Here is a 12,115-nt window from a genome sequence, read left to right on the forward strand (position 1 = left end):
TGACTTAGAATTTACTGATTAGAAAATGAAAGCTTAGAAAATTTAAGTAAATTGACCAAGATTACATAGCTAGTAAGAGGAAAGTTGGGTTTTCAATCTATACGGTTTCACTCATAACCTTTTTGATGTTCTGACTCAATGAATATGCAGTTTTGTTTAATTGTTTCAATTAAAGTTATAACAAAATACCCAGAGCAGATATTCAAGCAATACAGTTACAATTAAATTATATTTTGCCATGATTGTGACATTCACTTGTTTTCTTACTGTTTAGAAAACCAAATATAACTTTAATCAATTCCTGGTCAAAAAGTGATTGTCAGGCCTAGTCTTTTTACAAATTAATAGAGATAACTCTACTTATTTAGTGAAAGTATAAGAAGGCAAAACAAGTTAGCCTATAAGGAAGAAAACAGGCTTTGACCCCTCTAAAAGATCATAAATTTAAGTAACAAGTAGTCATACTCCATGCACTTAAGCAAATCTTTTAGTTCAATGTTTTTCCCGGAGAGGTCTTTTTAATGTGGGGATTTTTGTAAAAGTAAACTCCTCTGGCTCAAAAAATTTAGAATACTCCACATTCATCAGATATATTAAATGTAAAAGTAAAACAAGCAAAAAACTCCCACAAAAGCCAATGTCTAACACTCACATACACAATTTTTATTAATTTTTTTTATTAAAGCTATTAAGCCTAATGTGTACTCAGCATTCTTCAATCACATTCCTAAAAGAGCTTACTGCGCACTCATTCTCTGCAATCATTACAGTGTTGCCACAATCTTTGCTCTTGTTAAAAGAAAGGAGAAAAAGAGCTGCATGATGAAGCTAGTGCCTGCTAGTGGCTGATGAGGAGGGTGAGACTTCCAGGGCAATGGCTGAGTCTTCGTCCTCCTCCCACACTCGCTGCCCTAACATACATTTTTAGTTTGATGTCCCCTCAGCCCTTCCATGTTGCTCTCACTGAGGTTTCTTTTGCCTTCTTTAGCGGCTCCTGCTTCCAACTACTATCTGTTTTATATATATATATATATATATATATATATATATATATATATTTCTTTTCACTTTATGTACACTAGTTGTTTTTATTACACACACACGCACTCGTGCAGATTTAAAAGGCAAAAACCTACATAAGTCACTAGCATTGCTACTGTCACATAAAGTAGTTGTTTAGTTTCCTTTCTTTAGTGGCACAAAGTGTTAAATGATTAGTCCCGGTAATAACAAAATAACTGTTCCAGTTAAAAATCTGTGCTATTTTTTTTTTCTTCAATGGATTTTAGAAACTGCTTTGTGCTTTAGAAGAACAATAAGCAAACAAGAGTAAGTGTCTTATTGTATTCTGACTAACTAGTATATTTGGATAGCTTACTTTTTAAATCCTCTGCTTACCAACTGATTAAATTCTATTGAAAATGCACTCTTCTTTTTTCTTTTTTTAAGGAGTTAGGAATATTCAGGGTAAAAAATATGAGTGGAGAGATACCAAAATTTTTTTTGGACTAAAACTACTTTTGCGTTATTTTACCCTTGTCCCTCTACTCCCTCTACAGGTAAAGAGTAGGCAATTGTACTAGTTGTATTGCATGGATAGAAGTTGTATTTTCTCCTTAGTCTGCCGATCTTTACTTATCTGAGTGCCTCTAAGATATAAGCTGTGGATATAATAAAAATAGTTCTAAATACAAAGACCCGTCCAGTGAGAAATCGGGACAGGATATTTTCAAACTTTGGGGTCCATATACAAAGAAAATCCAATGTTATATCTCTTACCCAGAAATCAATATCCTGTAAGATTTCTTTTACTTTCTCCAAAACATATACTTCCATGGTGGGTCTGAAGCCTACCCTAATTTGATGGATGATTTTATAGGCTTATGTATAAGAAGGATCCTAGACTTGGCAAAAAGAGTCCTGCATTTATTCCTGGCTCTGCCTCTAAGTAGCATTTTCTCTCACTAGGTCTCAGTTTTCTCATCTTTAAAATAGAGAAGTTTAAATAAATTTTCTCTCAGTTACATTCTCACATGAAAATCCTCAGTTTAAACATGATTAAATAAAGGGGCAGAAAATATGGAAATTGTAAAGTGATATAGTGGAGACGTGACAAGGTCTCATGAGACGGCCACAGAACTGTTTTCTTGAGTGAACATCATTTGAAAATGAAATGCTCAAGAGAACCAATTGTGCCCCCAAAGACATGGCTCTATACCAAAACCAGGGCTCAAGGTCACAACACAGGTATGGCTTGGGCAGCTCTGACTCTTTGCTGCCCTCTCATGTTTCAACACACTCTTAAGTTCTGCTCTTCACCATCCGCTAAGGACCTATGCACGTGAGCCTTGCACTAAGTATAGGGATTCCTAAAAATGCCCCATCATTACTGTCTGCAAACAGAATCATAAATGAAGTGCACGAGTAAAGCTGACACATCATCAAGGTCCTCCTCCTCTACGCTACCCGTTTTAAAAATAGCTTTAGGAACAACAACAAAATGTCAGGCATGGAGGAGGGTTGTAGGAAGAAACACTTGGTGAGTTACTCACGACAGGCTTCTGTTCCTCATCTAACTTACCTCCTTGAATTCCTGCAACAGCACTGAGAGGAAATCCTATCTCCATTCTTCAAACGAGGGAATAAAGTGAATGAGAGAGACAGGGTTTGCACTCAGGCCACAAATGCCACACACCCGTCTTTTTGTTATATCACACTAAAGAACAAAGAGCCATTTAGCAGGAAGGCTCTTTTCTAAACGCGCATTTGGAAGCTTTATTTTTTAAAAAATTGTTAAATTGTTGTAGAGCTATGTATTTACCTATTATGTATAGAAATAAAATCTGGCAACTAACTAACATGCTTTAGCCCTAATGATATAAAATCAAACTTTCCTGGCTTTAATACATGTCAAATGGAATAACCTCTAAGGGGGAAAAGAGTAGTCTGAGTTCTATGGGAGCAAGTTTGAGAAGGTGTAGTGTGACAGAGAGAGAGAGTTAAAGTTCTCAACTCTTCTTTTATAAAACTCAAGAAGTTGACTTATGGAGAGTTAATTTTCTGTCTTCAAAGTTCTGTGACTCAAAAATAAGTTCTTCAGCTTTGAAAATAATCCTGAACAATAGTTTATCATCCACACCACAAAGGCACCAATGCCTGTGGCTGTGATGAGAGGTTGGGATACAGTGCTGGGAGCAATTAGAGGCCCCACTTATAACAGGCACAGAGGAAGTGTGTGCATTTTGACCATTTTGTGGGGGATCCATAACTTTTAGTCCTATGACCTTGCCAGTTTGTCTTTCACTCTTCCCTTTCCTTTTCTCATCTCTCTGCCCTGTTCTTTCCATCACCCCTAGTTACATACAGCATGAATCCTAAAAACAAAAACCAATAAAAACAACAACAAAGCAAAATAAAATGATGCACTGAGTGCTTACTCTATGCTAAGAGCATTGTACAAATGAACTCATTATTTAGCAATAACTGTATGAACTATGATCGCTGTTTTGTAAATGGGAAAACAGGCAGGGATAGGCTATGTAACCTGCCCAGAGCCACACACCTATCATGATAGAACATGGCTTGGATTCTGGACATGCAGAGCAGCTTCCCGCCCCCTGCCCCCCAATTCCAGGAGCACCCTGTTAGTGATGTTCCATGGAGCTGCCCTCCAGAGGCGCCTGGCGCTGACAGTGGCCTTTTGGACCAAACATGAACTTACCTGCATACTACACTGTTCCTCTAGAACCCAAGAAAACTTTCTAAGAAGGCCAAGTTCCTCTTCAAGCGTGCCCCACTGACTCTTTTTAACACTCTTCTCCACTTCACTCGCTTGCCAGGGAGCAAACTTGGAGTTAAGTCCTGAGCAGTCAGCTGCTGAGGGCAGGAATTCACAAGCACCACCTTTTCTGTATGTCTGAAGTCTTCCATCGAAGTCTCAACCACTACTGTTTTCATGATTTATGGTTTTGAGGGCATACTTTTTCAGAATGAGCTCAGAGAGAGGAATGTCCCTCGCTGTTGCCCTCATTCCCTCACCCCCTCAGCTGACTTTTTCACCTTGCTTTGCTATTCTTGGGCAAGGAAAAAGGCTTCCATTCACAAGTCATTTAATTTCCTGTTGTGCTTTGGGATGAACACAGCCGCACAAAGCCCTTAATGACAGTTAATTCGTTTCCCTTCCTCAATAAGATATTTCTAGAGCCCCACCGTCCCCAGGCCTCAGGTCAAGATCATGTGGGTACAAATGAGGCCATATCAGCCCAGATTTCTGTGGATCACGGTCCGCACTGCTATTGCTTCCGGGCCTCAGCACTACGTGAAATTTCTGGGAGCTTCGACGGGGCCTCTCATATGTGTTCAAGACCAAGTCTGTGCCCTCTGAGTGCAGCTACTCCTTCTTTAATCAGTACCAGACACTGGCCAGGGTGGCCGGACAGCTGCCCTGACCACGGAGCACCCACCACCTCTTGGTGGACGCAGCAGCCTCAACTGGTACCTGCAGCTGCTCTTCTGGTAGGATGCTCTGTGGGGCTGGCTCATATGTGACCTCAATCTACAAGCTTTCAGGGACCAAAATAGCACTGAGTTCTGCACAAACTGGGATGTCAGAGGAGTCTTACTTATTGCAAAGACAAAGGGGGTGACGGTCTCCCTCTTTATATGGGTCAGGTCTAGAGCTGGGAGCAGGGCTGGGGACCAGGTTCCATGTGGTCTCTCTCATTAGAGGCCCCAGGTAGATTTGGGCTCTTTCACATTAAACTGGGGTTTCTGAAGAAGAAATCTGTTACTCGAAGAACTTACTCCAATCTGTAGGAATTTCAATTATTGTTCATCTCTTGACCAATGACAAGAAGAAAATGGGTAAACCAGACAAAAGACTATGAAATGCCAGTTGAAAATCATCACCAATAAGATCTTGAAAGATACACGTGGAAAAGAGAACCAATAATGTAATAGGCAGTGGAACACAAGTCCCATGTGAAAGGCATTCAGGAAAGACCAACATTAACTGCTGTCCCAGAATCACTTTGATATGGTGACCACAAAGGAGCCCAGTTGAAAGGTCCTGACTGGACATGATGAAGTTAACTTTCAAGCAAAGGAGAGTCACTAATAATGTAATAATGAGCTCCTCTTCATATTATGAGTTGGAGTCCCAGGAAGACACTTGAATCAAGTGAAGTATTTATTGGTCTAGTTTGGAGAATATGTTAATTGTCTTCTGGTAATAATTTTAGAAGACATGGGTTTTCTTCTCCAGGCAATTATTTTAATGAATCAATTGGGGTTTCAAGAAATGATCAAATGAGTTCAATTTGGTTTCAGGTTTAGCAAAATGAGATCATCTGTTCTGTTTTTGGTTCAGCTGAGGTCAAGCCCCATGTCTAAAATAGACTAATAGGAATCAGAGTAATTTTATTCTTCTGACCTCTACGCCCCTCATCCTTCCATCCACTTCTCTTCCCCAAACATCTGTTCTTTTGATCTCATTGAACTTTTCTGTATTGTAAAATCACTTCTTCTCTCCTCTCCCAGACTGAATTTAATCTCAACCCTTTGGGTCCAAATCAAGAGTACTGGAATGGTGTTCCTTCCTACACACAACTGGGAAATTCATTAACCAAGAAGGTACATTTCATTAAACCAAGCTACCGTATATTAACATCATGCTGATAACACAAGCTCGGAAACATGGTCAGCATTTCGAAGGTAATGCTATCTCTCAAAATACAAATGCCCAGAGCAACACTCAACCGAGTAAGAGCAAAAATTTAACTTGTTTTAAAAAAATGGCACATCAGTTAAGTTTTTCCAATAGGTTAAATGGACAGCTTGTGAGATCAGTGAGAGAAAAGATAATATAGAGAAGAAAGGATTCATTTCTTACAGATTTTAGAATTGCAGAAAAAATTGGTGCTAATAAGGTTGAATCTTGGAAAATGTGCTTTTTTCCTAGATGTGAGAAGAATAATCTCCCAGGTCCTTCTTACCTGTTAGGGTGGCTTTGTTGATGGATGGTTGGTTGCACATGGGTGATCTTCTGACAAAGAGAGAAAAATACAGAGCTGTAAATATACGATACTTTGTTGGTCTGAGGACTCTCTGAGTCATTTCAGATATGCCATTTAAATTTAAGGATTATTTTTAAGTTAGGACATGCAAATGAAGATTTCTTTCAGACTAGCCAGTCAAGTTCCTATGTACCCTTTGTACTATAGTTCAGATCATGTGTCAAAAAAAAAGCTAAATCACATGGTGATAGACTTTGGGGTAAATAAAGATGATGTAAATGTCACAGAGACAAGAGAGAAGAGGAAGTCCTTATTGATTGACCATATTCAATTAAGTCAGGGCTTACAGAGCAAACACAGACTTTCTGAACTTGAAAAAGCAGTCAGTCTACAATTGGTTTCTCTAATACAGTGTTAAGAAACTTTTATTTTTGGCATAAATTCTCATGATTGCCTATACATTATCAGAAGTGAATGACTCCTTGTAAACTATACTGCACTTTGAGAAGCTATTATACTTCAACATTTTCCTTTCTATTTTCTTATATTAAGAAACATCTCTGATCCATTTGTTAGAGAGGTATACTAACGATGGGTCCAAATAGATGCTACAGAGACTTTAGAAACACTATAAACTAAAGGTACTTAAATCAATTCTATTTTGTATTCTCTAATTCTTCAGATGTTGGTGAAGTTTCACACCATGATTATAAACCCCTTGGGGTAAAAAAAAAAAAAACAACACCCCATGCTATTTGATTAACTTGTATTCCCTGCAGAGCCCAGCACAATGTATCCACTGCTTAATCAATTATGCTGAAGAAAACATCATTTACGGAATCTCCATTAAATTTTTTTGAAATGTAACCTTATAAAGTTTTTAGTTAAAATTGAAAGCTCTTAAAATTAGTGATCTTTAAGAAAATTTTAGAGAATAGATACATTCAAGGGTGTCTGAAAAACGTTTGTTTTCATTTCTGGGGGTTGTCTGTTTTGGTACTTCTAGTAGTGGTTAACACTTAATAAGGACTTATTGTGTGTCCCACGCTGTGCTAAATGAGCACCTTAGATGAATTATCTCATTTAATCCCTCATAACAAACCTTAAGGCAGGCAGACTCATGGTTCCCATTTTACCAATGAGGAAAACACAAGCTTTGGAAATTTAAATCACTTTTTCAAAGTAAGAAAGCTGAGATTTGAACTAAAGCTATGTGATTCTAGGGCCTGCACTCTGCTATGTTGCCTTATTTTTAGGCTGCTTTCGTGGAACCTGTGCAGATGGCAGGTTCCTGCAGAGCCCTGGTCCAATCTGCCTTCTTGAGATGATGAATCTCTTAGCAGGGCTGGAAGATCGATACCTGGGGAAAGCAGTCTGGTACTTTTTTTTTTTTTTTTTGCGGTACGCAGGCCTCTCACTGTTACGGCCCCTCGCGTTGCGGAGCACAGGCTCCGGACGCGCAGGCTCAGCGGCCATGGCTCACGGGCCCAGCCGCTCCATGGCATGTGGGATCTTCCCGGACCGGGGCACGAACCCACGTCCTCTGCATCGGCAGGCGGACTCTCAACCACTGCACCACCAGGGAAGCACAAGTCTGGTACTTTTAAAATTCCCACTGCCTTGGTTCCAGTCAGCATCTGGCTCTGTCTTATTGCTCTTAAATTTACTGATTTCAGTTTGGGATTGAAAATTTGCATTTGACTGAAAATGAACCAAAATTTACTTCTGAGCTATTTTAGTTTTTATTATGAAATAAAATGGGGGAATTTGAAACTTAACTAATGCTTTATAAAAAAGAAAGGTTAATGTTTAAAACTGCTACTCTGACATAGTTTTGGTCTATATACTAATAGATATCTACTTGCTGAGAGTTTATTATTCAAATCATTTATATAATGATTACTCCTTTTTAGTCCTTGCTCTGTGAAAATTTGGAAAGCATTTATTTTGTCTAGGAAAGGCATCAAAGAAATATTTTTAGACTTTTCTATAGTTTTGAAAACCACATCATGGACTTGTTTCTTATTATCTTCTTTTGATTTCAGTCCTACAACTGGCACTTGGGAAATGATATTTCAACAAGTAACGACCAGCAGAAAATATCAATCATTTGATCCATGGCTACAGTGATAAATCATTTAATAAAGAATGAGCCAGGGGGCTTCCCTGGTGGTGCAGTGGTTGAGAGTCCGCCTGCCGATGCGGGGGATACGGGTTCGTGCCCCGGTCTGGGAAGATCCCACATGCCGCGCGGAGCGGCTGGGCCCGTGAGCCATGGCCGCTGAGCCTGCGCGTCCGGAGCCTGTGCTCCGCAACGGGAGAGGCCACAACAGTTAGAGGTTCACTTCTGGAATGGAAAATCTCAAGGACAAGGAAGAGCAAGGGGACAGGAACCAGCAGCGAGTTAGCAAAAGTCAGCCACGTGCAAGTGAGGACCTTCAGGGGTCAGGGCTTCAGATGCATCCTTCTAGGCTCCTTTCTTGTAGTAAATAGTAAAGGTGGATCATGCAAGCTAGCATATGCCTTCCACAAAATCCAGCGGTGAGCTTGGGAGTGTTCTAGTGGCACTGTCAGTACCCCAGCGGGGGAATTCTGGCTCCCTCGATCCATCACGTGATGCACCATTTTGCTATCACTGAACAGAACAGAGTTTATCTATGTGTAGATTGAGTCCTACTATTCTGATACCTGAAAAGGCTGATTGGGTTTGAATCAGTAAAGGAGGTACAAATCTGTACCGACCAAAAGAGAGACCACAAACACCTCTACTTAGGGTCTGCCAGATAATACTGTTTGGTTAGACTTCACCCAGGGCATTATAAAGCAGGTCAAGTTCAGGCATAAAGAATGATTTTCTACCCTCCTCTAGATGCTCTTTTCCATTTAAATCTGTTTTGTCCCTGTAAGTCAGCTGAAAACCTCTGTCTCATATAGCATGGGCCTCAGATCATCTCTTCGGGGACAGAAAGGCCGGCCTGATGCCTTCACACCTGTTGAACAACTATGTGTCTGCCACAGGTAGAGATGCTGCTACTCAAGTGACCAAGTCTGAAGGAAGCATAAAAGGAATTCGTTATAAAATTTTGTTCACCTTTCACAGACAAAAATCTCAATTTCCTGGACAAAAGTTGAGGCTAAAAAAAGTTTGTAAGGGACACCAGTAATTTCATTTCTCTTGCAGGGTTGAGACTTTCCAAAGAGGAGGTCACTATACCTAGGAGCTACCAAATGCCAAAAGCCCCAAAGGGGCGACTGAACATGGGAAGATGTGTTTGGGAATGAACAAACAGCTTGAAGCCCAGCCTCAGGTTGGGGTTGCATCCTGGCGTCACCCCTCCAGCCAGTTTGCTGCACATGCAGAGTGATGACCCTGTGCTGGGTATTACACTAGGCACCGGGAATTCAAATGTGGACTGGATACGACCTCTGCTCTCTGGGAACTGACATTCTTAAGACAAGCAAATAGGCAGCTGGACACTGAGAGAAACACTAAAGCAGGGGTTAAGGACAGGATGCAATCAGATGGCAATGGAAAAGCACGCCAGCCAGGTTGGGGCCTGTGGGTGTGCATGCATGTTGGGTGTTAGTCAGAGACAGTGCCCCAAGTGAAATTATATTTAAGTTGTAACCTAAAGAATGAGTTACAATTAGCCCAGTGGATGAGGAAGGGAAGAAGAAGGTGAGAAATGCTCAGGCTAAGGGAACAGGACTGCAAAATTTCATCACCTGCAACACATGACAGTCAACTGACACCTCTGGGTTCCACTCCAATTATTTGCATTGTGGCATTTATATTTATTTATTTATTTATTTATTTATTTATTTTAAAAAACCTTGTTCTACCACAAGGAGTATGTGCATAATGGCCAGAGCTTTTTTTAATCATGGAAAATGTGAATTTGGGAGGTAGATTCTATTATTATGGGATGGAAAGTTTAGATTTTTTTTCATGTGTTCTTTAAGAAGTAGTAATTCCAACAAAATTTTATATGCTCAGATAAGTTCAAATAAATTTCGATTCACTGTCCTCTTAATATTGATTTAAAGAATGGGTTTTTTTTCTGGAAAATTCTTCAGAGTTGATATTTTAAAGATCAGATTGTATTGTTCATAATAGATTGTCAAAATTATGGCATTTGAATAATCGGTTTTCCATTTAATCTTAGAAAATTAATTTTCTTTTTTTCATTTTCCATCTTTATTGGGACCCCCAAATTATAGTGATTTTCCATCTTAGCTTTCTCTCTCAAATGCTTCCCCTGTTATCCCATAAATCCCCATTTTGTTAACTCTTCCATGCAGCTGCTGATCCGAATCAGTAACAGCAAGAGGATCAGAGATCTTCCCTATGATATGACACTTCTCCAAGTAATGGTTGTCTTAGAAGTAAGAGGATAACTTTGGGTTGACTTCAAAGCTTGATGACGTTATTTGCCCATGGTAAATTTATGAATTAAGCCAAACCTATAAACTTACCCTGAGTGTAAATAACTGGGCAGAGGACTGATCCTGCCAGGTGATTTCTGACAGATGGAATCACTATATTTATTTGCCATCCTGATTCATTTCTGCTATGAGAACCATCACTACAAAGTATTTACAGAAAATTAACAGGACTTCATATGACTTAGTGTAAATGGTTAGACAGCACGGCAATGATTCAGAGAAATCTAATATACTGGCTTGAGTTCAATCAAATGGAAAAAACGCTATAAAAAGTTCAGCCAGAAGGAGGGGGGAAAAATGAATAACTTACTTGCTAGGTGCTCGGTCTTGCAAATTAGTCAACGCAGCAAAGTTGTTCCGTACAGTTCGCAGGCTGGCCAAGACCTACAACAAAAAAGATTCTTTAAACTTCTTGAAATAAGGCCCTCTTTAATGCAATATGAAGTGGTCTGGTGATTTTTAAAAATGGTTTGTTAAGTGAAAATTTGATATTGCTTGCAACTGAGTTTCATATAGTACTGAAGAATCTCCCAGCACCTGGTAAAGTTTACATGGATCCGTTTGAAAGCCAGAGAGGCCAGACTTAAGGATTTTCCAGATATTTCTCCTCATTGTCTATGAATATGGTGACAATAGCAGCGGTTTCCACAGTATTCCTGGATTCCCCAGCCACTAAAACAGTATCCCAGGCAATATGGATAGTGTGCTGTTGCATTTTATGCATATTTGAAATAGCATAATATAAAATATTAATGAAGTCTCACTTTAGGGGAAAAATGTCAAACAAAATTACCCCCAAGTTCTCTTCAAACGTTCATCAATGATGCCATAATCTTGAAATTGGCAAACAAAGTAAATTTTATATTGTTTTTTCACCTTTGCCACATGGTTATTCTAGCTGGTAAACAGATTCTTTTCTTCGTGAAGGTTCTCTGAATCATGTATTATATGGTCTCAGATAAAGTGAGACTGTCCTGTATGTGCACAGTGCCTGGCCCACAGAGGACACTCAAGAAAAATCTGTTGAATAAATGAATACATAGACACAACATATCCACATACACAAGGCTGGACCAATAGGTCTCACTATCTCTGATAGCCCCTCCTTTTTCTAATTCTAGTGAAACTATAAAGTGGCAAAAGAATCGAAAGACTAGGAGAGACTAGTTCTGTTATATAGTCAATGTGTGAACTTAGACAAGTTGCATCATCTCTCTGACCCTTAGTTTCTCATCTGTACACCAGGATAGTGACATCCACCTCACAGGGTTGCTGTGAAAATGAGATGAAATGACAGTTTAGGTGCCAAGAACAGTGCCTGGCAAACAGAAGGCACTCAGTGAATATTAGCCCATTATGGCAACATTCCATTTAATGATTTGGCGTGTGCACAGGGAATTCACTTAATGCCTATGCCTGACAATATGCCGGTGACAGTGGGCGCAGGGCAAATTTTTTTATAATTGCTCCAGGGGTTCCAGAGCTGCTTCCAGAATTTTGTCATTTGGCGCTGACCTAGACTAAAGTCAGTCTAAATTTTGTTTTAAGACAAAATGTCTCAGACATTTTTGAAACTGGCATTAATTCTTCTAAGTCACTGGGATACTGTTTATGCCCTGGGACAGTGACCTACAGCATTATCCCCCGAAGGAGTT

At 39.6% G+C, this 12,115-nt stretch overlaps 1 protein-coding gene across 10 annotated transcripts in view; it reads right to left on the reverse strand.

Annotated features, from left to right (window-relative positions):
• PDE4D (phosphodiesterase 4D) overlaps positions 1–12,115 on the reverse strand; it is a 1,495,323-nt gene that overhangs the window by 187,138 nt on the left and 1,296,070 nt on the right. For 9 of the 10 annotated variants that reach the window (XM_067031002.1, XM_067031004.1, XM_067031001.1 and 6 more), the window contains 2 exons: positions 10,771–10,844; positions 5,994–6,043 (listed from right to left, as the gene is read on the reverse strand). In XM_067031002.1, coding sequence (XP_066887103.1) covers positions 5,994–6,043; positions 10,771–10,844 — 124 coding nt within the window. Of the gene's footprint in view, positions 1–5,993; positions 6,044–10,770; positions 10,845–11,336; positions 11,608–12,115 lie in introns of those variants that run through there. The other variant, XM_067031006.1, reaches the window with a different exon arrangement.

This window comes from Kogia breviceps, chromosome 4 (assembly GCF_026419965.1).
Source record: "Kogia breviceps isolate mKogBre1 chromosome 4, mKogBre1 haplotype 1, whole genome shotgun sequence".
Taxonomy (NCBI): Eukaryota; Metazoa; Chordata; class Mammalia; order Artiodactyla; family Physeteridae; genus Kogia; species Kogia breviceps.